Source organism: Mesoplodon mirus, assembly GCF_964341445.2.
Source record: "Mesoplodon mirus genome assembly, chromosome: 18".
Taxonomy (NCBI): Eukaryota; Metazoa; Chordata; class Mammalia; order Artiodactyla; family Ziphiidae; genus Mesoplodon; species Mesoplodon mirus.
Genome location: NC_138994.1, coordinates 7071732 through 7096161, shown reverse-complemented (window position 1 = coordinate 7096161; position 24430 = coordinate 7071732). Strand labels below are relative to the sequence as shown.

Genomic DNA, 24430 nt, shown 5'->3' with positions numbered 1-24430 from the left:
AGTCCCTGCTACTTAAATGGTGAGATCTCCTGCACAGCAGCCTGAGAGGCTTGGTTTCCTTGCCTGTGACACGAGGCAGCTGCAACAGATGATCTCCCCTTTCTCCCTCTTCGCTCTTTTTGTTGGGGGTAGCTCTTCAGATCCAGGGCTTATCTGCAGAGGCCTCATTTTCATCCTGTGTAGACATTCCAAACGGCTTAATACACCCCTCCCTCAAACTCCGTGCACCCTGGCTCCCCTCCTCCCCCCAGCCTTCTGTGGCTGGTGGCTTCTGGGAGCAGGGTCTTTTTAGAGCCAGTTGTTAAGCTTCTTAGGTCTGCCAGGTCGGTCCACACACTGTGGGGCCCCTCCCCCTCCAGTGCTTCTCCAGGGGGAACTCAAGGTACCATTTCCTTGCTGCTAGGGTTTGGGTCACAGGGATACTGGAGTTGGTGACTTCTCCAAGAGAAGGCTGGGAGCCGGGGCATGGCCTGTGGTGTGTTCAGAGCAGGAGGAAGGCTTGACCTTGGTTTTTATTTTGAACCCTTTTCCCAAAGTTGCTGCTAAAAACCTGCTCTTGGCGTGCTAGAACCCCTTGTCTGCTCGGGGGCAGTGTCCCTTTGCCTGGACACACTCCTTTTAGTCTAAGCCTGTGCTGGCAGTCATCCCAGAGGTTACCCTGTCAGCACCTGCGTCATCCTTCCCTTCCCCCCGCCCCCGCCCCGAGGAGTCAGGGTAACCCTGGCTGTGCTGCCCAGAGAATCTGCTGGGGGAGCCCCCGCTGGGCTGATCGGAAGCCCAGCTAGATGGGAAGGAAGTGTCACTGAAGTATCACTGGCGCTGCTCAGTTGTACCCATGAGCTGGGCAGAGTGGTCCCCTCTAAGCCAGAGCCTGGTGTGTGTGGGGCCCTTCTGACGGCTGCCCACCCAGCTGCCTGGGCTGGGGCTTCTCCGGGGAGGCAGTGTTGGTTAGTCCTTCCGAAGGCCGGAGGACAGGATGCTCTTGCTGCCAGTTCCTAAGGCCACAGCTCCCAGGCAGGGTCAGAGTCCCCGGAAGGGGAGGAGTATGGAGCAGGCCGACCTGGACCCTTCTGCCTGCCTCTGCAGGAGGTCCCTGGGTCAGTTACCGGCTTCCTCTCCACTTCTGCAGCTCCCTGTCAGGAGGAGGCCTGGGGTAGGAGGCCGTGCCCTCCCATGTGACCCCTTCCCAGGCCTTTGCTGGCCAGAGTCCCCAGCCTGTCCTCTTAGGGACCAGTGTCCCTCCATCTACTTTCTTCCCTTTCCAGAGGTCCTGCCACCTTTCTCAGTCCACCAGGAGGCGGTCGAGAGCCTCCTCCTATCATGACACTCCCATTTCCCCTTCCAGGTGCTTGGTTCTCAGGGCAGCCACTGCCACCTGCTCTGCTCATGCTAAGCTTGCAGAGGGCACAGATCCTCGAGGGGGAGCAAGGCCAGCCACACTCTAGGTTTCATGCCCAGAAAACTGCATCTGGGGGGCTCTGTGCCTCCCCGCACCCTTTCCCTGACTCCAGCTGTCCAGCCGCAGCCCCTTCCGTCTTGGATGGAGCCGGGTTACTACCTGCAGACCCACGGGCTGCTGCGTCCTGTCCAGGCCCCACAGGGCCTGCAGATTACTATTCCGTCGCTCGTCCTTCCTGCTGGTGTGGGAACAAGGCTGTGTGGCAGAGCCCGCTGGCCGCCCCGCCACCTGCATACCAGTGGGCCTGAGGCTGCGGCTGTAGCACAGGACCTGGCATCCCTGCCACGGTGGCAGCGGCTGTGCAGGAGCCCTGGTGGGAGAGTCCTCTTGCCCGAGCCCGTGCCCTCTCTGCAGGGCTCCTGCAAGGGAAGCCAGCACTGCTGGCGGCAGTTCCAGCCCAAGCAGGGTTATCTGCCGGGAGCCAGGAGCACCTGGACCCCTGCCCTTCCCTGGGCGGGCGGGCGGGCTGGCATCCGGCTCCCACAGCCCCGGCACTGCCGGGAGCAGCAGGTTGAAGCCTGTCCACCTCTTGGCTGAGTGATCAGGGTGCCATGGGCCAAGCCAGCCTTGCCTAGGAACAGATAACACTCCGGCCAGCCTGGGACCTTGCTGAGTGTTTCCAGGGCTGGGGACACCTGAGGCTGGCTGCTGGTTCCTCGCTGCCCACCCTACTTTTGCACCCTGGACAGGGCCGGCCACCTCCAGAAAGGGCCTCTGTAGTTTCCCAGGGCCTTTCCTCCTGGTGCTGGGGCAGGACATGGGTTAGGAGGGAAAGTGTGTGTGTGTGTGTGTGTGTGTGTGTGTGTGTGTGTGTGTGTGTAACCCCACCCTCCTTGTCACATCTGGCCACTCCTGCAGATGTGGCTCTGGCCTTGTGGCCGCAGAGTCGTCAGTGTGGCTGGCGGGCAAACCACAGAGGAATGTGCCCGGCAGTGCTGGGGGAAGAAGGGCTAATGGGGAGCATGAAAGATACTGTGCTCAGGCTACCTTCCCTCTCCCATCTCCAGTGGGTCCCAGGAGCCATGTTCAGCCACGAGGGTAGCATGGCCTTGGCCTTCAGCAGGCCTCGTCCCTGCCTTGGGGGGACACTCATTCAGTGCAGGCTCCCTGGAGAGATCCAGGCTCACAGACTGCAGTGGGTGTGGGAGCCTTTCTTAGCTCAGCCCTTAGCCCCCCTCCCGGCTCCCTCTCCACTCCTGATAAGAGATGGCAGTGGGGGCCTGGGCAGAGGCCTGCTCGTGAGGGCAGGGGACTCCGGCAGCCGTCAGGATGGGGGGGTCTTTCCTTCTGCAGGCCTGGGCTGGAGTGGGCCCCCTTGCCACCGGAAAGTCTGCCCAGCTCCCTGTGGCCTCCCTGGGCTGGAGTGGGGAAAGTGAGGGCTGTCTTTGGAGAAAGAAGTGGAAAAGAAACAAGACGGTCGGGCCCTGCCTCTCACTTCCTCCTTTCCAGGCAGTGGGTAGCTTGCCTTCCCTTTCCTGCAGGCGTCAGGAGGCTTTGTGGGGTGTGGGCTGGGCTTGGGGCTCCCTGCTGGCGTGGTGTTTGCCCAGTTGCCCTGGCAACAACAGGGCAGTGGTGGAGAGTGACATTCAGTGACCAGAGGACAGTATACAGGGATCAAGAGGTCGAGACCCATCTTTCCCATAAGCCCATTGGAATCTTTTGCCACTTCCTGGGGCCCCTTGGTCCATGCGGGCCTGGACGCAAGGTCTTGGGACCCAGCAGGTCCCCTCCACCCCTTTCCACTTTCCCTGCGGGTTCTCCCTGGGACTGGAGTTCTGAGATCTCTGCCTTGGCTCCAGCCAGCCCCCCCTGCCATTACCCTTCTTCCTGTCTGATTCCCTTTCCTTTCCTGTCTCCTCCTCCCACCTCCTCCCTGCGCCTGCCCGCCCATTCTCTCTCTCTTTCCCCCCTCCCCCCAGGCACAGCTGCTCTTTGGCTCACTCTATATATAGCGGCATTTTCAGGGTAATTACAATAAAACTGTTGAAAGGAGATAATCCAGCAAAGGAAGCGAGTCTGACTCCCAGCCCCCTCCTGTCCCTGGTTTGGTGCAGCCCTGCACCCCCCCTTTTCCTGCGGCCTCCTGCTCCCACCCCACCCCGTATTCCCATAGCCTCTCCTGCCCGCCCCATCTGCCCTAGCTGAGTGTGGGGCAGAGAAAAGGGGAACGGATAGGGATGCCCAGAGGGTCTCCACAGGCCTCTCCTGGGCTTAGCGAGGTCCCTGGCTGCTAGCCACATTAGTTCTAGAACTAACGTCTGTGCCTCCGTTTCTCCTGTAGTATATAGACCTCTTGGCAGGGATTGTGTGGTGTTGAGAGGTGGGGGAGGAGGCACAGGAAGGACGGTGGTTAAAAGTATAGGATTTGGGCTTCCCTGGTGGCGCAGTGGTTGAGAGTCCGCCTGCCGATGCAGGGGACACGGGTTCGTGCCCCGGTCCGGGAAGATCCCACATGCCGCGGAGCGGCTGGGCCCGTGAGCCATGGCCGCTGAGCCTGCGCGTCCGGAGCCTGTGCTCCGCAACGGGAGAGGCCACAACAGTGAGAGGCCCGCGTACCGCAAAAAAAAAAAAAAAAAAAAAAAGTATAGGATTTGGAATCACATCTTGGTTCATTGATCACCTGGCTGTATGTCTTTGGTCGTGTTACTTACACCTCTCTAAACCTCAGTTTCCTTATCACTAAAGTAATTCACATAAAATGCCCAGGGGCCTTAACTATCAATGACGATATTCTTTGTTGAACACTCGTGATCTTCCAGGTACCCTGCTTTGCTTATGCATGTTTTCTTTCTTTTTTCTTTTTTAAATAAATTTATTTATTTAATTTTGGCTGCGTTGGGTCTTCGTTGCTGCACGCGAGCTTTCTGTAGTTGCGGTGAGCAGGGGCTACTCTTCATTGCGGTGCGGTGGCTTCTCTTGTTGCGGAGCACAGGCTCTAGGCACGCGGGCTTCAGTAGTTGTGGTGCACGGGCTTAGTTGCTCTGCAGCATGTGGGATTTTCCCGGACCAGGGCTCGAACCCGTGTGCCCTGCATCGGCAGGTGGATTCTTAACCACTGCGCCACCAGGGAAGCCCTGCACGTTTTCTTAGTGAAATTCATGGCTTCGATCTCATTTAATTAAGGCAGAAGGTTGTATCCATAGAGCAGAGGGATTTGAGTCCCCCCTCCCCCATTCTCTTTGGGTCTAGTAGTCCTGCCTGGTAGCTTTCTGGGCCCCAGGCATGGCAGCCAGGGCCCGGTGGGGTCTGGGGTGGCCCACTGACCCCTTCCTGTCTCTTCTCCCTGCAGTGGAGGTGAAGCCGGTGCTGCCAGGGGCCATGCCCAGCTCCATGGGGGGCGGGGGAGGAGGCAGCCCCAGCCCCGTGGAGCTGCGGGGTGCGCTGGCAGGCCCCGTGGACCCCGCGCTGCGGGAGCAGCAGCTACAACAGGAGCTCCTGGCGCTCAAGCAGCAGCAGCAGCTGCAGAAGCAGCTCCTGTTCGCTGAGTTCCAGAAACAGCATGACCACCTGACCCGGCAGCATGAGGTCCAGCTGCAGAAGCACCTCAAGGTGAGCGAGGGAGGGCGCGGGGGTGGGGGGCCACCCAGACCTCTGACCCCCGCCCGGACCCGGCTCACCCAGCCTGCTCCCCCTGCGCCCCTGCAGCAGCAGCAGGAGATGCTGGCAGCCAAGAGGCAGCAGGAGCTGGAGCAGCAGCGGCAGCGGGAGCAGCAACGGCAGGAGGAGCTGGAGAAGCAGCGGCTGGAGCAGCAGCTGCTCATCCTGCGAAACAAGGAGAAGAGCAAAGAGAGTAAGGCCTGGGGCCGCCCGGGGCCAGCTGGGACTCCTGCCCCGCCCCCACGCCTCCCAGCTGTGGGGACCTGGCCCCAAGCTCCCGGTCAGCTGTGCCCTGTCCCGCAGGTGCCATCGCCAGCACTGAGGTGAAGCTGAGGCTCCAGGAATTCCTCCTGTCGAAGTCAAAGGAGCCCACACCAGGCGGCCTCAACCATTCCCTCCCACAGCATCCCAAATGCTGGTAATGGCCCCTGGCAGGCATGGGTTGCAGAGGTGTCCTGCTCAGGGGCTGCTTGGCTGCAGGATGGCAAGGGGCTCCTGGCCTGAAGCCATATAGGGGCCCTGTAATCTCTCCTAGGAGACGAGACTCCCACCCCTGTTTGTCTCCTCGCTGCCCTCCCCAGGATCCATTTCCTATCCCCATGTGCAGTGGATGTTTCATAAATGCAGATTGCTTGGTGGCCGGTCCAGCTGGCTGGGTGATAACCTACATCTGTTTCCATCCCCTCCCTCCACCCTGCAGGGGAGCCCACCATGCTTCTTTGGACCAGAGTTCCCCTCCCCAGAGCGGCCCCCCTGGGACGCCTCCCTCCTACAAACTGCCTTTGCTTGGGCCCTACGACAGCCGCGATGACTTCCCCCTCCGCAAGACAGGTGAGTGAGTACAACCTGGCCTCCCAGGATATGGGGGGGTGGGGGGGGCAGAGGTGGGAATGTGGAGGGGCCAGGCTAGGCTGCAGGTGTGTCCGTTTGTGTGCGTGTGTCTGAGCCCCGGCTGCCTTCTCCCCAGCCTCCGAACCCAACTTAAAAGTACGTTCGAGGCTAAAGCAGAAGGTGGCCGAGCGGAGAAGCAGTCCCCTCCTGCGTCGCAAGGACGGGACTGTCATTAGCACCTTTAAGAAGAGAGCTGTTGAGATCACAGGTGCCGGGCCTGGAGGTAAGGGCTCCTCTCCTGTCCCTGTTCTGAGGGCCGGGGAGTGGGGGATGGCTCCGAGCAGGCCCAGGTGACAGCCACTTCTCCCGTAGCGGCAGCCGTGTGTAACAGCGCGCCAGGCTCCGGCCCCAGCTCTCCTAACAGCTCCCACAGCACCATCGCCGAGAATGGCTTTACTGGCTCAGTCCCCAACATCCCCACCGAGGTACAGGCCTGCCAAGGGCTGGGCGGGTGGGCCAGAGCTGCTTTCTGTCCCGTCCGGTCTGTCTGGCTGAGAGTGCCCAGCAGGGACCCCTCTGCCTGCGTGGACAGGCTAGAGGGACCTATTGCCCCGAAGTGGGATCTGTCCCACGGGCCTCTGAATGGCTCTTACCTCTCAGTCCCCCCAAGGTGGGGCTTGGTGCAGGAAGCGGGGCGCCATTCAGAGCCCTCAGCCTTGGCCCCAGGTGGCCCCCCTTTGCCTGCTCTCATGCTTGTCTCTCCCAACTGCTCCCCAGATGCTCCCCCAGCACCGGGCCCTCCCTCTGGACAGCTCCCCCAACCAGTTCAGCCTCTACACGTCTCCCTCTCTGCCCAACATCTCCCTAGGGCTGCAGGCCACGGTCACTGTCACCAACTCGCACCTCACCGTAAGTACGGGGCACATACCCTGTCCTCCCTCTGGTGTTGAGGTCTTCGGTCCTGGATGCCCCCGGCTGGGGCTGTTGTCCTCCCAGGGTCCTGATGGAGATCAGATGGCCCTCCTGCAGAGCTGGGGGTGGGCAGAGGGTAGGTGAGGGATGCTGGTCCAAAGTCGGCAGGACTGGGGCCAGTATAAACCCCTCCCTCATCTCCATCTCCTCTCCCCAGGCCTCCCCGAAGCTTTCGACGCAGCAGGAGGCCGAGAGGCAGGCCCTCCAGTCCCTGCGGCAGGGTGGTGCGCTGACGGGCAAGTTCATGAGCACATCCTCTATCCCCGGCTGCCTGCTGGGCGTGGCACTGGAGGGCGACACCAGCCCCCACGGGCACGCCTCCCTGCTGCAGCACGTGCTGCTGCTGGAGCAGGCCCGGCAGCAGAGTACCCTCATCGCTGGTGAGTGGGCGCAGCTGTCCGAGGACGGGGTGTCAGGCCCCCCGCATTCTGAGGGCTCAAGGAAGGACCAACTGCCAGGGAGAAGTAGCCAGGGATACTTACCAGCCCTGTCACAGCTCCCCTCCGTGGCATCACTGATTTCTTCCATATTCTACAGACGTTACTGAGTACCTACAGCCGGCCAGGCACTGTTCCCGAAATCTGCCGTCGTAATGGAGCTCACGTTCCAGGGCAGTGCTGTCCAGTAGAAATATAATACGAGCCGTGTGTGTACTTTAAAGTGTTCTAGTGGCCACGTTAAAAAATGTAAAAAGGAACAGGTGAAATTAGTTTGAATAACATATACTTAACTCAGTATATCTAGGATACTATCATTTGAACATAAAATGAATATAAAGAGTTAGCAATGAAATATTTTTTATTTATTTATTTTTTTTAAAAAATAAAATTATTTATTTATTTATTTTTAATTTTGGCTGCGTTGGGTCTTCGTTGCCGCGTGCAGGCTTTCTTTAGTTGCAGCGAGTGGGGGCTCCTCTTGTTGCGGAGCACAGGCGCTAGGCACGCGGGCTTTAGTTGTGGCATGTGGCCTCAGTAGCTGTGGCTCGTGGGCTGCAGAGCGCAGGCTCCATAGCTATGGCGCCCGGGCTTAGCTGCTCTGCAGCATGTGGGATCTTCCCGGACCAGGGCTTGAACCCATGTCCCCTGCATTGGCAGGCGGATTCTTAACCACTGTGCCACCAGGGAAGTCCAGCAGTGAAATATTTTACTTTGTTTCATACCGTCTTTGAAATCTGGTGCGTATTTCACACTTAGAGCACATCTCAGTTGAGACAGGCCATGTTTCAAGTGCTCAGTGGTCACGTGTGGCTGGCAGCCATGGGATTGGACAGCACGGCTTTGGACAGTCAGCCCATAAGTAGCTGGCGGCATCAGAAGAGGTTCTGCTTAAAAGACACGTGATCCTGGCCTCCAGGCTTCCCAGCCCGGGGTGGGATCCTCCACGTCCATGATCAGGGAGGCCTTGCAGTTGGGGACAACTAGTCATTGTTCATGCACACGGAGGGCCCGAGACTATACGTGCTCGTAAGTGAATCCAGGAAGTTTTGCTGGAGGTGGTGGCTCTGAGCTGCGAGACTGTTCAGTTGTGGGGAGGAGGAGGAATGGGGCTCAGGTTTGGGGGCAGGGTGCTCCAGGCCCCTCGCGGGTTTTTCCTGAGTATGGAGGCGGCGCTGTTCCAGGAGGGGGAGAGTCTCGGGGTGGGAGTGGGAGCCTGGCGCCCTGACAGTGATGGTTACTTCCCTCTCCCCACTACCTCCACAGTGCCGCTCCACGGGCAGTCCCCGCTGGTGACGGGTGAGCGCGTGGCCACCAGCATGCGGACGGTGGGCAAGCTCCCGCGGCACCGGCCCCTGAGCCGCACTCAGTCCTCGCCGCTGCCCCAGAGCCCCCAGGCCCTGCAGCAGCTGGTCATGCAGCAGCAGCACCAGCAATTCCTAGAGAAGCAGAAGCAGCAGCAGCTGCAGCTGGGCAAGGTGAGCCGGGAGAAGCAAACATCCAGGGCCGTGCTGGGGTCAGGACACAGAGGGTGCCGGGCTGGCAGGGGGCTGGCACCCAGGCCACTCCCCAGGCTGCATCAGAGGAGCCACCTTGCCTTTTTCTAATTCACATCAAAGGTCTGTACGGGCTGGGCGGCTGCCTGCCGGGGAGAGAGGAGGGAAGGATAGGCCCTCCTGGGCCACAGGCTGCACAGCTGCGCCCCCTCCCAGCTGCTGTGCCTCCTTGATCTGCTCCTAGATCCTCACCAAGACTGGGGAGCTGCCACGGCAGCCCACCACCCACCCTGAGGAGACAGAGGAGGAGCTGACAGAGCAGCAGGAGGCCTTCCTGGGGGAGGGAGCCCTGGCCATACCCCGAGAAGGCTCCACGGAGAGTGAGAGCACACAGGAAGACCTGGAGGAGGAGGAAGAGGAGGAGGAGGAGGAGGAAGAGGAGGAGGAGGAGGAGGAGGAGGAGGAGGAGGACTGCATCCAGGTCAAGGATGAGGAGGGCGAGAGTGGTGCTGAGGAGGGTCCCGACTTGGAGGAGTCCAGTGCTGGTTACAAAAAGGTGTCCCCTCCGCCCCGGCCCTTGATCACCACCCCTGTGTCCTCCCCGCTATCTTTCCACCTTTGCCCTTCCCTCTCCCCAGTCTGCAGTTTCCAGGCTGTGCAGGAACAACTTTTTTAGAGTGAAAGGGGAGCAGGAAAGAGACAAGGGGCTGTGGAAGGGAGGGAGCTGCTTGTGTCAGTCTCGGAGCTGTCTGTGCCCCGTCTGCCAGCCCCTCCCTGCGTCTGGGACTGCCCCCGCCTGTCTGCTTCAGTGTGTGTGTGTGTGTGTGTGTGTGTGTGTGTGTGTGTTTGCGCGCTCGCGAGCATGCACGTGCACGTGGTCTGTGTATATCTGCGTTTCTGCCTGCGTAGGGCCGGTTGTGCGTCGGTCTCTGCGTGCGTGTGTACACACACGCCCCCGCTGTTACTACAGTCTGCCCTGGTGCCTAGCTCGCACTCCATTCATTGCGGACACAGCTGAGCCCTCCGGGCCTGACTCATCCCACCCCCTCTCACACCCCCGTCCCTCCCAGCCTCTTACCTCAATGCTACTCCGGTAGCATGACTCATCACGTCCCCACCCCCATCTCTCTCCATCTCCTCGGGAGATGGAGATGAAGATGGCTAAGGCTGGAGTGTCTCCTGTCCCTGTGGGGAGGAGGTGATACAGAAGAGAAGGGCTGGATTCAGGCCCCCCACCCCCTGGGAGGCCACCTGTCCTCTCTTCCATTTCAGACTAAGCCTCACCCAGGCTCTCTCCCACTCTCCTCCTTCCCAGGTGTTTGCAGATGCCCAGCAGCTGCAGCCGCTGCAGGTGTACCAGGCGCCCCTCAGCCTGGCCACTGTGCCTCATCAGGCCCTGGGCCGCACCCAGTCCTCACCTGCTGCCCCTGGGGGCATGAAGAGCCCCCCGGACCAGCCCACCAAGCACCTCTTCACCACAGGTGAGCCCCGCGCCCGCACGAGCTGTCCTCACATCGTGTGCCAGGGGGCCTGTGCATGGCATCCAGCCTTGGGCATCGTGAAGAGATAAGATACAGCCCCTGCCCTGGAGAGATGGCCAGGGCCCCTCAGAGCGTCCCGAAGGGAGGGAAAACAGGCCTTGGCTCCCTCCCTCTGCACCAGAGCCACCTGTGGTAGTGGTGGCAGCCTCTGCCTCAGTGGGAGGGTGGTGAGTGTCCCTACCCGCTGGGGCAGCGTCTTCTTTCAGGGGCCCACCCCACCACTGCTGAGGGACCACCAGTTTGCGCCCTCGCCACACAAGCCCTGGAGGCCTAGGTGGAGGGAGCCCACTGCCTCAGTTTGGTCCTGCTGTTCTAGCTCCCTCTCTGCCCTGTGAGGTTAAATGTGAGGCCTCAGTCCATTCCAGAAGGCTCTTCCATGTGAAACTGCCCTGTGCTGGGCTCTGAGGGGGCACAGATGCTTGAGGACGGTGTTGGGGGGTAGAGGGGCAGCACACAGGGGCTGTGACGGTGGGGGGGAAGGAGGATGTGCCATGAGGTCAGAACCGACGGGGGTGTCAAGGGCGGCCTGCTGGAGGCTTGAGGAGCAGGGAGGCTTTTGACAGGCGGTGATGGGGGAAAGGGATTTCATGAAAAGAAGAGGGGCAGGTGTGTGGGAGGGCCGCTGGGGTGCCTGTGAGGAGGTGCTGGGACCAGGGTGGGCTGGGGAAAAGCTCAGTGAGCTCTGCTGAGGATGGCGGGGGCCAGGCTGTCACACGGCCCAGAGCAGTGCTGGCTGACAGGTGTGTCTCTGGCCCAGGTGTGGTCTACGACACGTTCATGCTGAAGCACCAGTGCATGTGTGGCAACACACACGTGCACCCCGAGCACGCTGGCCGGATCCAGAGCATCTGGTCTCGGCTGCAGGAGACAGGCCTGCTCAGCAAGTGTGAGGTAAGGGAGCCCCTCCTTCCAGCCTCCACCTCAAACCCAGCGAAAGCCTTTGTGTTTCCCCTGTCGGGGAAGCCTCTGTCTGGGTCTCTTCCTCATTCTCTCTTCAACGCCTGACTTCAGGGCCAGGCCCCCCAGGCACCTCCCAGTTCCATCCCTTGTAACCTGGTTCCCCCATGGTCCCCAGCTGAATGGAGGAGGGTCCTGGACTGGGTTCCCTGGGGGACCGGGGCATACTTTTTCAACAACCTTTGGATCTCCCAAGGCTAGAAAGTGGCTCCATGTGCCCCAGGCTGTGGGGCAGAGAGAGGGGCTGGGCCTCGGGGGAGCTGGGCCTGCGGTGCCGTCCCTCTCACCGGCCTCTCTTCCTGCTCTCCCCTGGCAGCGGATCCGGGGTCGCAAAGCCACGCTGGATGAGATCCAGACGGTGCACTCCGAATACCACACCCTGCTCTATGGGACCAGCCCCCTCAACCGACAGAAGCTGGACAGCAAGAAGCTGCTCGGTGAGCTGGCCGGCCGATGGGGGCGGCGTGGGCCAGGCCAGGTCTTCTGCCCCGTGGGACGGGGGCTGTCAGGAAGACCACCACTGGGGTAGGCAGGTGGGTTCCCGTGGGCGCAGTTGCTACATTGCACGCCTCCAGAGGGCGCCATTCACACAGACTACAACATGCTGGTGGGATGTGTGCAGGAGGATGGGAGGTGACAGGTCAGGCCCGGTGATGGGCTTTGCCCTTCTCCCTAACCTGTCAGGCCCCTTTTTCTCCCTGCCATTTGCCCCAGAGGTAGGATGCCCGCCCCCCCAGGACGGGGGACAGACATCTCCCAGCTGGCATGGGCTGCAGAGGCCTGTCGTGTGCTGGGGCCTGGCCGCCTTTTTCTGTGATTGAGGTTACTGCACACCCCAACCCGCGGCTTTGGCGGTTGAGGCAACTTCCAGAGTAACTCTGTTCCTCTTCCCTGCAGGCCCCATCAGCCAGAAGATGTACGCCATGCTGCCTTGTGGGGGCATCGGGGTGAGTAGGGCACCTGCCAGTGGGGATGGGCGGGTGGTGCTCCCAGCTCCAGCCCCTCCCTTCCTGCCCACCACAGCTGCACCCCCATTCTCGCCCTCCCCCTGCAGGGGGCACGCTGAAGCCTGCTCTCCTGCCCCCGCAGGTGGACAGTGACACCGTGTGGAATGAGATGCACTCCTCCAGTGCCGTGCGCATGGCGGTGGGCTGCCTGGTGGAGCTGGCTTTCAAGGTGGCGACGGGGGAGCTCAAGGTGAGTGTGTGTGGGGCCTTGGTCCTGTTGCCTCAGGAGCAGGGGATGGGGGCAGCCGTGGCCTTCCTGTCGGTAAGACACCATCCTCTGTAATCTCAACTCTCAGGTGTAGGTGTGGGGAGGAGGTGCCAGCTCCAGGCCAGCTGGGGTGTGAGGGGTAAAGAGGGAATGACCAAGAGGCACTAACGTCTGTGCTGTCATGGGTCTCATGTGGCCCTCGGCTGGCGTTCCTAAAGGTTGTGGGATTGATGCTTATGACTTATGTTCTCGTCCTGGCTTATGCTTCTCTCCTGTGTCCACCCACTTCGTGGCCACCTTGCCCGCCTGTCTGCCTCTTGTTTCCGTCCCTCCGTCTGTACCTCTCCAGAATGGTTTTGCCATCATCCGGCCCCCAGGACACCACGCGGAGGAATCCACAGCCATGTGAGTGCCACCGCAGCCCTGCCCCAGACCCACTGCCCTCACACCATCTCCCTCTCAGCAGAGCTGATGCGCGTGTATCTGTGAGCAAACATCCCCTAAGGCTGACGACCTGCCCTCTTCTCTGCTCACCCCCCAGGGGATTCTGCTTCTTCAACTCTGTAGCCATCACCACCAAACTCCTGCAGCAGAAGCTGAATGTGGGCAAGGTTCTCATCGTGGACTGGGTAGGCAGTGGGCTGGTGGGACCAGGGTCAGCCTTCAGGAAGCCTCCACCCCAACCCCACGCCCTCTTCCTCAGGTGCCCGTGCTGGGGCTGTTAGCCCAGCCTTCACAGTCCCATGGGGCCCCCCTCCTCACTAGTGGAGACTCAAAGTGCTTTTAGCCCCTGGTCCACCTTGGCCCCCAGCCCGCAGCCTTGAGCAGCCGAGGAGATTTTCTACCTTGAGTGGTAGAGACAGCTCCTGCCGTTGCTGGAGTCCCTCTTGACTGGGGGCTGACCGTGTGCCAGACACATGGTGCTGCTTCGTGGCCGCCTTGCTACCTAAGTAGTAGGATGTCCATTTCGATAAACAGAGACACTGGGCTGTTGGGGGACTTACCCAACCAAAGTTACTTAGCTTGGGATGTTGGTACTGGGTTTCAGATCAGGCCTGTGGGCCCCGGCATTTCTGCTCCTGCTGCCACGCTGTGCTTCTCCGCCCCTGCCTCTCACGACAGAGGGAAAGGCCCCCACCGCTCCCTGTGGGGAGCAGGCCTCAGCAAGGAGGGGTCTAATCTCTTCGAGGGATCTAATCTCTTGCCCCTGTCACAGGGCTTGCCCCAGCTTGGGCTTCAAAGTTCATGATGTTGGGTTCTTCTTCAGAATGCATCTGTTTGCTTCCAATTCCTGACTAGCCGTACTGTTTCCCTCCACACTGCTGAGCAGAGTGGGCTCGCAGGGAGATCCACCACGTTCGTCCCCTGGCTTTGTGTCTCCTCTGTGCAGTGCCGTGTCCCGGCCCGCAGACCCTGGTTAGAAAAGCGTGGGGTGATTCCGTGGCGAACAGAACACAGATGCCCTGTAGCGAGTGGTGGGCTGCACCCCCAGAGTCCACCACAGGGTCGGGGTGGGCCAAACAGAATTCTGACCTTTGGGTCAGACCCTGGGCCTTTTCCCTGATGCTCCCACCCCTTCCCACTAGGACATTCACCACGGCAACGGCACCCAGCAAGCGTTCTACAACGACCCCTCCGTGCTGTACATCTCCCTGCATCGCTATGACAATGGGAACTTCTTTCCGGGCTCTGGGGCTCCTGAAGAGGTACAGCTCCTGGGCTCAAACGTGGGGCCCTCGGGGAGATAGCAGAATGGGACCTGGCAGGGAGCCATGGAGGCCCATGGTGGTGCTGGTACCTGGGGAGTCTGGGCTTCTAGTGGGAGGACCACGCCAGCCAACTGCCCCTCCATGCAGAACAGAGGTCAGTGGAGTGAGGGCTGGCGGCAGGGCTGAGGGCGGGGCAACGTCTGGGATCCCCAGGCAGTGAGAGTAACCCCTCCCCCACCGTGCTGCCAGGTTGGCGGAGGGCCGGGCGTGGGGTACAATGTGAACGTGGCATGGACGGGAGGTGTGGAGCCCCCCATCGGAGACGTGGAGTACCTAACGGCCTTCAGGTGGGGACTGAGAAGAGCCGAGGGAGGGGTGGGAACCGCCGGGCCCTGCCGTGGGAGGGGCAGAAGGCACTCAGTTCCGCGTGGGTGGAGGGGGTCGGCTCTGCGGGGGGCAGAGCCACCTGCCAGCGTCAGCTTGGGCCCTCCCTTTGCAGGACAGTGGTGATGCCCATTGCCCACGAGTTCTCACCTGACGTGGTCCTGGTCTCCGCCGGGTTTGATGCTGTTGAGGGACACCTGTCTCCGCTGGGTGGATACTCTGTCACCGCCAGATGTGAGCCTGTGGGGGCACCGAGGGAGGCTCTGGAGCAGTGAAGATAGGGTCAAGTGGGAGGTTGGGAGGACGGTTGAAGGCAGGTCTAAGACTTGGAATCATCCTGGCAGCATCCTCCCACTCTCCCTCTGCCAACCCTGGCCTCGAGGGGCAAGCAGGTTGGGGGTAGTATCTCCTCCAGGAGTTGTAGGGATGGAGCTCACTGGTCCCTCATGTTTCAGTGGTGGTTTTTCATGGTGCTCCTTAGGAGACGTGTAATTGGATCTTTTTAGCCTCTTATGTTTTGTCTTTTATGGAGCATTTAGTCCATTGACACTGAATTTTATTATGGATAATCTATTTGGGTTTAAATCCACCATCTTCTTTTGTGCTGTTTGTCCCATCTCTTGTTTCTTTTTCTCTCCGTTCTTACTTTTTCTTGAATTGAGTTTTTTCTTTAACCGTTTCCTCTTCCTCCCTTCACCCGTCCCTAAAGGTTTTGGCCACTTGACCAGGCAGCTGATGACGCTGGCAGGGGGCCGGGTGGTGCTGGCCCTCGAGGGAGGCCATGACTTGACCGCCATCTGTGATGCCTCTGAGGCCTGTGTCTCCGCTCTGCTCAGCGTGGAGGTGAGGGATGCACAGCGGGACTGGGGGAGGTGGGCCAGTAGGCCAGGGGGTAAGGGGCCAGCGAGGGAGGGTCCCTTTCCCGGGTCAGGCGGCACCGAGGGCCCTTGGGGAGGTTTTCCTGATTCCTGAGGACAGGTGGTGGCCAGGGAAAGCTTTCTAAATAGAGGTTTCCCCAGAAGGGCTATGCTTGCCCCTGTCACGGGGCTGAACGGCGGGATGGTTAGAGGGGCAGCCACTCTAAGCCTTCTCTTCCTTCCCCTGCCAGCTGCAGCCCTTGGACGAGGCAGTCTTGCAACAAAAGCCCAACGTCAACGCAGTGGCCACGCTAGAGAAAGTCATCGAGATCCAGAGTGCGTGGGCACAGGCAGAGGGACTCAGGGCCCAGCTTGCCGAGGGGGCGGAGCTTGCGTGACGCCAGGGCCAGGGTTGGGGGTGTCCGTACGTTTGCGGGTTTCTGGCTCTCCCTGACCCCCGGCCCATCCCTCATCCACAGGCAAACACTGGAGCTGTGTGCAGAGGTTCGCTGCTGGTCTAGGCCGTTCCCTGCGGGAGGCCCAGGCCGGTGAGACAGAGGAGGCTGAGACTGTGAGCGCCATGGCCTTGCTGTCGGTGGGGGCCGAGCAGGCCCAGGCTGCTGCAGGCCGGGAGCACAGCCCCAGGTGAGGTGCCCCCCACCTCCCTGCCCTCGCCCAGACTGCTCCCCCCCATCCCGCATTGCTTCAGTGCCCTTCTCTGTGCTTGTGCCCACAGGCCGGCAGAGGAGCCCATGGAGCAGGAACCTGCCCTGTGACGCCCTGGCCCCCACCCCTCTGGGCTTCATCATTGTGATTTTGTTTATTTTTTCTATTAAAAAACAAAAAGTCACACATTCAACAACGTGTGCCGTGTGGGTCTCTCTCAGCCTCGCCCCTCCTGCTCCTCTAAGCTGCCTCAGGCCCCCCCTTCCCCCACCCACTGCGGCCCATGTCTCAGCTCTAGAAGTTTGCGCCCTCTGTAGGGCGAGGGGTACCCTTTCTAGCCCTTCCCTCACGTTGTACCCCACACCCACTTCCTGAATTCTGTCTTTGTCGCCCTTGGAGCTTGGGCCAGCTCAAGGTGGGCCTGGGGCCCAGGTAGCACCTTCCGGTTCTGGGGTCCCCCTGAGCGAGGAGGGAACAGTAAGTTTGGTGCCTTGGCTTCAACTGACTTAGGGGGAAATGCCTTAATTTCACCCTCCTCCCCTCTCCAGCCCCAGGGGAGGATCCGGAGGGTCCCTCTACAGTCTAAAGATGTAGAGTGGAGGGGAGGTGGGCTCCCACCCTGCGATTCTTACTCTTTTCCCCCAGTGTCCTCACCATCTCCACACAGACCCCTCTCTCCTCCTCCTTTCTCCTGGCCTCAGCACCGAAGGGAAGCTTTGTGCTCTAGGATATGGGCCTGAGGTCTGCGGGCAGGGCTGTCTTGCTTTACCCTCCTCAGGGCCTATTTCCCCTTCTCAGGGGCTGGAGAGGGTGAAAGCGTGTGGGGAGGTTTGGAGCTGCACTCCTGGGTTCTGAGGGGCCAAGAGGAGGCATGGAGCCAGGCCTGCTCTCCATCTTCGGCCTCCCTGACCCTCTGCTGGCACAGTCTGGGGAGCGGGGAGAAGGTGGTCCCTGCAGGGGGGCTCCAGGCTGGTGAGAGCCCCCCTGCTGTTCAGGACCAGATTTCCCCAGCCATCTAGCATGCTACAGGCAGAAGGGTCAGTGGCCCACCTCTCTCCTGGGGCCTTTGGCTTTGAAGCCTAGGGATGGTGAGTGGGAGTTCTAGAAGGGCCAGGGCCAGAACCCAGGAGTCTGCCCTCAGCTGTAGCTTGCCTTCCTCCTGGGCTTCCTCTGTGGGCCACCAGCCCAAGGGAACTAAGACCAGGATGGGGCTGGGCACTGCCCTTTCTCTTTCCCAGAAGCCCTGCTAGCCTTCTTGTTTCCAGGGCTAGGAGCCCACAAGGCTTCTAGCGAATGCTCTCCAGCCTGTGGGAAACCAAAGATGGGAAGCAGCTCCTAGGGGGCTGAGTCTTCCTCCCTCCTTCTCCCCAACACCGCATAAACTTTCTTTCCTCCCATCCCCAGGGCTCCACCAATCTGTTTACATATTTATTATCCTAATGGGGGCCTGAGCAGGGTTGAGGGAGCCAGGGGAGGGGCAGGAGTCCCGCCACCATTGGTTCATTGTGCGCTTGTGTCTTGTTAGTGTGTTCTAGATCCTCCTGGGGGATGGGGATGGGGCTGGGCCCAGTGTACCAGGCCTCCCCATGCTGAGCCCCAGCTCCGGGCCGCTTATCCTCCCTCTCCCCACGGCCGGTCTGGTTCTCATGTAAACCCACTCCTTGCTTTGTCTCCTTGGACATGGATTTCAGTTAAGTATTTTGTAACCTGTTACACTGTGTGTCCTTGTGTAAATAAACTTGTTTCTGGCGCCAATGTCTCTGTTCTCTGGGCTCTCAAATGGAGTTGAGGGTCTCATTCCCCCTCCTGGCCAGAAAAAACTACTCTTCTTTTCTCCAGCCCCTGGACTAGCCAATTTAGGGACAAGAGGCTGGGGTGGGAGGGAGTGGGATCTCTGTCCTGTGGGTTAAGAACAAGGTTTCACTGAACATAGCCACAGCATCTCTTGGAACCTCTGTGTGGCCTACGTGGTGATGGTGGGGAGGGGGCCCAGGGCTGAAGGTCTCCCTGTTCCTTCTGACTCTCAGTCTCTGGGGGCACAGGGTCGAAGCGGGTGCAGAACAGGTGGCCTGGCAAGGGTTCCACGTGCAGCCACACAGGCAAGTCCAGTGGAGATGTGCACAGAGTCAAAAGAGGAGTCCAGAGGTGTGGAAGGGCTTTATTGGGGCTGCTCTGAGCCCCTCACAGTGTTACAGGAACCCACTGGTCTCGCTGTTGCCTTTGCCCTTTGGGGACTTGGGAGGGAAGGCAGGAGGAGGACCAGCCTTCCTGGGAGAGAGAAGGCCCTTCTCTGGGGCTGAGACCAGGTGGTGGGAGAAGTAGAAAATTCACCATGAGCAGGGCCTGTTGGGGGCTGGAAGGGGACGGGGCTGCCTCCTCGGAGTGTGGAGGTCACGGAGTGTGGGCTTTGTGTGAGGGAGAGTGGCTGTAGGAGGCACCTAGAGTTAGGAAGAGCGGATGGGTGGTGCTTCCTGGGCACTGAATGTGTGCACCAGCCAGGGTACGAGGGCCAGGACCAGGCATGGCCAGAGGGTGTGCTTGAGGAAATTGAAGATGTAGAAAAGGCTGATCTGTGGGGGGTAGCCCAGCCAGTCCAGGGGGCCCAGCAGCCCCATGGCCAACACAAGGCAGGCTAGCTTCTGGCCGTGTCCCAGGTATGCCCGCCGCACCTGGGCATAGCAGGGGGAGTGAAGGGCGATGCCCAGACCCAGGGCGGCCCCTGAGTCGCGGCTCAGAGAGGCAAAGGGCCGGCTGTCCAAGTGCACCCACTCAGGCCGTTCACACCACTTAGAGGCTAGGTTGATGGACCTGTGGGGAGCAAGAGTTTTCGCCAGGAGAGAGATTCCCCTGGGTCCTAGAGGGCTGATGGCTCTCCACCCCTTTGGGGCCTACCGCCATGTTCTGCCGTGACCCCAGAAGACTCGATGTTTGTGAACAGCTAATGTGTCCCGTTTTAGCTACAACCAACCAGAGACCCACCAGGCCAGGTATAGGTGAGGCAGGACTGACCCCAACTTGCCCAAGCGTCAAAGCAGGACTTACCAAGAAAGGTCCAGGCCCAGCGTAAAGAGGGTCCAATAGATGAGGCTGGCACCCAGCAAGAGGGCCAGTGAGGTCAACCCGTAGAAGCTGAGCTCCCGCTCCGTGGGCACCCGGGGGGCCATCAGCCAGCCCAGGACGGCACCTGGGGAAGTGGGGTGACAGTACCTTCAAGGAGTTTGGGGATATGATCCCCACCCCGAGCCGCAGGGTAGTTTGGCAGGAGAAGGGGGGCCTTGGGGTTGGCTGTACAATGGGAAGATCGTACACTGGTCCTCCCACTGCCAACGGCACCCTCTGGGTCCACCCTGTTGCCCCAGTTGCTCACCAGTTATTAGGCCAGCCAACACCTGGTGAGGGAAATGTGCTAAGAGGAAGACCCGCGACAAGCCGACCGCCAGCAGGAAGGTGCAATAAGCCAAGCTAGGTATCACCCTCACCCAGCGGCTAAAAAGAAGACAGGCAAATGGTTCAGGAGGTGTCCACGCACAGCTGGGCTTCCCTCAGCACCCAGGCACCTCACAGTTTGACCAAATGCCCCAGGGTCTGCAGGACTCCAGCTCCCAGGCTGCCCTGCTGCTGGGTCTTTTGGGTCCAGGGTACCATCACCTCTGCCCCCGTTGGTGGGCAATGCCAAGGTGTACCTGTGGGTCCGAGTGGCCACCTGGGAAGAGATGGCCGTCATTATGGGCCAAAGGGCTGCTCCTGTGATCATACAGTGTCCGGAAGGGCTGCCTGCCAGGGGATTCAGAAGCTTGTGGTGAGAGGATGCGGGTGGAACCCAGGTGCCCTTGGTGATTGCTCAACACAGCTGCCTCCCCATGGCCGAGGGGAGAGCCTTCCTCCAGCACTGACCCTTAGCTGCCTCTGCCCTGAAGCCTTCTTCGTCCCCGCCTGAGGCCACTGCTCTCAGGCTTCTGCCTTGACCTCGGCTCTTGGCTTTCCTCTATACAAGGTGGACAGCTGGCACACTGGCACGGCTGCTCTTCTCCTATAATTCAGCATGGTCTTCCCTGGGCTTCTTTGTTCTCTGGCCCAGTAACTGAGAGGCTGGGCCTCTGATTAGGTTGCCCCAGCTAAAAAGTACTACCAAACGCTCACCGAACCCTAACCACATTGGGAGAGGGAAGTTTGAGGCTTCTCACCTGGACCAGTTTCACAAGAAGAGGGGAACTGGTGAACCTGGGCTGGAGCCTGGCTGTAGTACCCAGACTCATGGACCCACCAAAAGGGCCTGTCTCCAAACAGAAACCTAGAAGAGAACAGATGCAAGATGCCATTCCACGCACACACAGCCAGGGGAACGGGGGGCGAGGCAGGACACCTGGCGTACTCTGGAGGGCGTACAGGCTGGAGTCAGAAAGGGTGTCCAGTTCTGTGCCATTGCCTTGCCAGGGTTTTTTACCTTGGAACAGGAGAAAGCATGCTGTTTGTTTTAAAGGGATAAGGAGGCAAGAGATTGTGGTGTGTGCATATGTGTGCTCTGAGATGCTCCAAAGTCCCATTCTTAGCCCTCCCGCCGCAGGGCCAGCTCCGCTCTTGCCGTCTATAAAGAGCCCAGGACCTGCCCCTCGCCCTCCCTCCCCAGACCCTCACTGACCCTCCTGCTTCCCCTCTCTCCATTTCCCAAATTCCAGCCTGAGTTACTTAGGTAAGCCTCTCGTGTTTGAAAATGGGAGTGGGGAATGGACAAGGAGGCTGGGAGAGAATAAGGAAGACAAAAAAGTTCAAAATCCACTGGCTTAGCCAGGTGCTTCACTGGACCCTGGGAAACACACTGCAGAGGCTGCTGTGGCCAGAAAGAGAAAAGGTGGGAGAGCAGAAGAGATGCTGGCAGGAAGCCAAGTGCTGGGGAGGGAGGTGCAGAAGGGACTTGCCTCTCCCCGCCAAAAAGTGAGCCTAGATCACGCACCAGATGCTCAACACATACTTAGGAAATGAATAGGGGCTCTGCCATGTGGGGGGCGTTAACAGTGTCTACCCAAGGGGGTGGTCTTAGGGGAACAGGACTAGAGAGGAAGGCTTATACAGACTCTGAGGAAGGAGGGCACAAAGCAAAGAGCAATTCAGTAGGAAGGAAGTGATCAGACAATTGCTTTCCGTTTACAGCAGGGATGACGCCCTGGCTGAGAAGAGTGGAAGGGAAGGTATTTTGTTTTTCAGCAAGTCATTCCAGCCCATCCATTCAAGTGTCTCCTATGAACCTCCCCTCCCTCCCCCAGCCTGGAAATCTGGCAACAGAGACAGTGGTGAGGGGTGAGGGGAGGTGCAGCTGCATGCCCAGCGGGAAGTATAGCTCCCTTCTGCACCCAAGAGAGAACAGGTGGCACAAAGAGATACACCCCAAGGGCCCCACCCACTTGCCTGGGGTTCCTGGCTTCTAAGTCTGTGTGCAAAGCCTACTAGTGAATGAAGGGGAAAAGGGAGAAGAGACAGTGCTCCCTGGAAGGCAATGCTTTAGCCCAGTGCCTTTTGAAATTTACTGTGCACACAAATCGCCTGGGGTCCTTGCTAAAATGCAGATTCTGATTCAGTAGCTCTGGCGTGGGGCCTGAGATTCTGCATTTCTAGCGAGTTTTCAAATGCCCCTTGTGCTGCTGGCCATGGTCTGGGGGACCACACCTTAATCTGCAAGACTTTTCTGTCCTTAGCCGCTAGTGTGAAGCCTGGCACAAAGCATGCTTCTTAAAAACTATGTCAAATAAACGAATGAATAAATGAATCAAAGAGTGAGTTGAGAAGCAGGACTTTCTGCTACTTAAGTCACCACGGATGCCTGTTAAAATACAGATTCCCAGCCCCTCCCCTGGAGTCTCAAGATCAGTCTGTCTGAGGTGGAATGGGGTATTTGCATTTTAAATATGCCCCCTTAGGTGATTTCTCTGATCAGGCCCGTTAAACACTAGTTTAATGATTAGGATGGGGACTCTGAGGTCCAAGATGCACAAAGATGCTCATAAGGGAAAAGTCAGTGGCCACGGGGTAGGGGTGGGAGGTCTTAAGGCCATGGGTTCACTGTCGGGGGGTTGGGGGGAAGCCAGGCCTTTGAGGCAGCTGACGAGAGAGATCAAGGACTGCACAGGGCTCAGGGCCTTTGGGGGGGGGGACCAGGACGCCGGAGGGCTTCGCTGTCTCACCACTTGAAGACGAGGTTGAGCCACTCGGTGATGAGGCTGATCCAGAGCACCGCGATGCCCACCCGGCGAGAGGCGTAGTAGGCCACGGGAAAGTAGAACAGAAAGAGGCTCTTGGGGTCGCCCAGAAAGGTGACCCAGAGCCACACGTTCTCCAACCAGGGCAGCTGGTTCTGCAGCGCCTCCGCCATCGCGATGCCCGCGCCCAGCGTGGACTCCATGGCGAGCCCGCGGCCGGCCCGGCCAGGGTTTGAGCTAAAGCGGAAGCCAAGGAGTCCAGGCGACCAGGAAGCAGCTCCTCACGGCCCTCCAAAGCCCACCCTTCGGATCCGAGGCCCCGCCCCCTGGCGGTGGCCCGGAAAGCCCCGCCTCCCTGCCCCGCCCCCGGCAGCCCCAGGCTCGCGTGAGCCAGGCCTCCTGCCGGTGCCGTTTCCTCCTCCTGCGCTCTTCCCGGGCCTCCCTCTCTACTGGGCAGCGCAGGGGACAAATCTTTTCGAAGGCGTTTCCGCAGAGCCCCACGTGGCTGGTATTGCCGGCACGTGGGCAGAGGGCGTAGAGGCGGCTCCAGCTGCTGTTCCGGGTCATGGGACAGACTAACCTGAGAGTCGGCGGTGCGTCCAGGATCCCTCCTTTACTTCTGTGAAGATGGATATGTAATATCCCGGGCCAGGATTCCTTCCAGACCAGACCTTTCTCCTCCAGTACCGCTACCCTCCAAAAATATTTCGAGATCTCTTGGAGAGAAGGCTAGGGACAACCCCTGCTCCGGGGAGCCAGGCATCCCTGGTCGGCGCTGAAGCGGGCCCCTACGTTTGCACACACAGCTGGCTAATCGGTACACGCCTTCCTCCCCCAGCCCAAGACTCTCCTGCTTGAATTCCTCTGCTGTTGATTTGGAGGCTGACAGATCAGCCTCTTGATTTTGAGTGGTCATCCCTAATGGCTTGAGAGTTGTTACGCATAGCACAGTCTAAATCACCCTTCCTCCCAGTTCTGTGCTCGCCTTGCCCCTCTCCTTTCGTCATCTTGTCATGTTGCCTTCCAGAACCCCGCTGGGCAGATAAACCATGAGATAGTAGCTGGGTTGGTAAAGGAACAGGAGAGGCGACAAAAATTGGAATAATCCTTTGGAGGAACACACAGAAAATAGAAATCTCAGCTATTATAGGTGAGGTCTTGCCTAGAGGCAGAGGTGAGGTGGGAGGAGACTGGTGAAGTCGTTCCCTCCTACCTCAAGCAACTTTGTCCTTGGAGAGTTTTTGAGGGGTGAAAATGAGAATGTAAATTTGGGTTCTTCTTGGAAAGAGATTAATTTCACTAATTAAAAAGGTGTGGGGAAAGGAAGCTAGATACAAATCTCATTTCGCTCCCTTGCTAAATGTTTTTCAATTGCCCCTAGGAAAAAGCCTAAATTTTCTTAGTCTTTGAAAGTTTGCTTGGCCTCTAGCCAAGACAACTTTTACCAGCCCAGTCCCACATTCTGTTTCATGATATTTCTGAGCTACTTTATGCTCCCTGAAATCACCAAGCTCTCTCCTTTTAGGGGTCCTGACGTCTGCAGTTACCTCTGCTTAGAACGTAGCCACTCTTTCCCTGCTTGTCTTCCAGGTCTCAGATTTTCCCACTTCTTCCAGGAAGCTTTTCCTAACAGTGCCTGGCAGTCATTTATGAGAACCTATAATCACAATGTTATATAAAAGGTGGAGTGGCAGTTACGTATGACTTGTTATGGGGTAGACGTGAAAGTTCTCTGGAAAAACCCAAGTATGAGGGAGCAGTATGTTTATTTCTATTACAATGATTGTACTAATATGGGCCCAACTTTAGGAAGTTGATGTCTCTTGCAAGGCAAGGAAACACTTTTGAAATTTGTTCAGGTTAAGTAGTGCCAGGACTGGCCCTTTGCCTCCCTCTCTTTGCCTGTCGTTACTCATACATGAGGCTCTAGAATTTCTTTAGTGGAAGGGTAGGTGGGTTAGGGATGGCAACTGGTGATGGTAGGGCTTGAAAATGCATCTGCATCGTACTTACATGTTAAGAAAACTGTTTCGTATATTAGATAGTCATTAATGGGGGGCCCAAAACTCCTGCCCCAGGGCTCCCTTTGTCAATACCATTGCTCCTCATTCTGGCTCT

The 24430-nt window shown here is 59.0% G+C and overlaps 2 protein-coding genes across 7 annotated transcripts in view; one reads left to right on the top strand and one right to left on the bottom strand.

The window, feature by feature from the left end:
• Positions 1 to 16317, top strand: part of HDAC5 (histone deacetylase 5) — a 35226-nt gene extending 18909 nt beyond the window's left edge. For 3 of the 5 annotated variants that reach the window (XM_082605472.1, XM_082605471.1, XM_082605470.1), the window contains 23 exons: positions 4749 to 5249; positions 5360 to 5474; positions 5757 to 5887; positions 6024 to 6170; positions 6260 to 6372; positions 6665 to 6796; positions 7017 to 7239; positions 8563 to 8774; positions 9037 to 9348; positions 10108 to 10273; positions 11091 to 11224; positions 11607 to 11727; positions 12188 to 12237; positions 12380 to 12487; positions 12855 to 12910; positions 13047 to 13134; positions 14092 to 14211; positions 14464 to 14561; positions 14714 to 14832; positions 15308 to 15441; positions 15707 to 15791; positions 15935 to 16100; positions 16192 to 16317. In XM_082605472.1, the coding sequence (XP_082461598.1) occupies positions 4749 to 5249; positions 5360 to 5474; positions 5757 to 5887; positions 6024 to 6170; positions 6260 to 6372; positions 6665 to 6796; positions 7017 to 7239; positions 8563 to 8774; positions 9037 to 9348; positions 10108 to 10273; positions 11091 to 11224; positions 11607 to 11727; positions 12188 to 12237; positions 12380 to 12487; positions 12855 to 12910; positions 13047 to 13134; positions 14092 to 14211; positions 14464 to 14561; positions 14714 to 14832; positions 15308 to 15441; positions 15707 to 15791; positions 15935 to 16100; positions 16192 to 16231 (3371 nt within the window). In that variant the 3' untranslated portion in view covers positions 16232 to 16317. The remainder of the gene's footprint in view (positions 1 to 4748; positions 5250 to 5359; positions 5475 to 5756; positions 5888 to 6023; positions 6171 to 6259; positions 6373 to 6664; positions 6797 to 7016; positions 7240 to 8562; positions 8775 to 9036; positions 9349 to 10107; positions 10274 to 11090; positions 11225 to 11606; positions 11728 to 12187; positions 12238 to 12379; positions 12488 to 12854; positions 12911 to 13046; positions 13135 to 14091; positions 14212 to 14463; positions 14562 to 14713; positions 14833 to 15307; positions 15442 to 15706; positions 15792 to 15934; positions 16101 to 16191) is intronic. The other 2 variants (XM_082605474.1, XM_082605473.1) reach the window with 1 other exon arrangement.
• A 1942-nt stretch (positions 16318 to 18259) lies between these two features.
• On the bottom strand, positions 18260 to 22617 carry G6PC3 (glucose-6-phosphatase catalytic subunit 3). 2 transcript variants are annotated; one of them, XM_082604624.1, is made up of 6 exons: positions 22298 to 22614; positions 20306 to 20412; positions 19805 to 19895; positions 19489 to 19607; positions 19164 to 19305; positions 18260 to 18929 (listed from the first exon to the last, which is right to left on the bottom strand). In XM_082604624.1, the coding sequence occupies exons 1-6, from the start codon at positions 22513 to 22515 to the stop codon at positions 18566 to 18568; spliced, it is 1041 nt and encodes a 346-aa protein (XP_082460750.1). In that variant the 5' UTR covers positions 22516 to 22614; the 3' UTR covers positions 18260 to 18565. The 2 variants fall into 2 exon arrangements, with proteins under 2 accessions (XP_082460750.1, XP_082460751.1); XM_082604625.1 differs by lacking the exon at positions 19489 to 19607 and having other exon boundaries at positions 18762 to 18929; positions 22298 to 22617.
• Positions 22618 to 24430: the final 1813 nt, after the last annotated feature.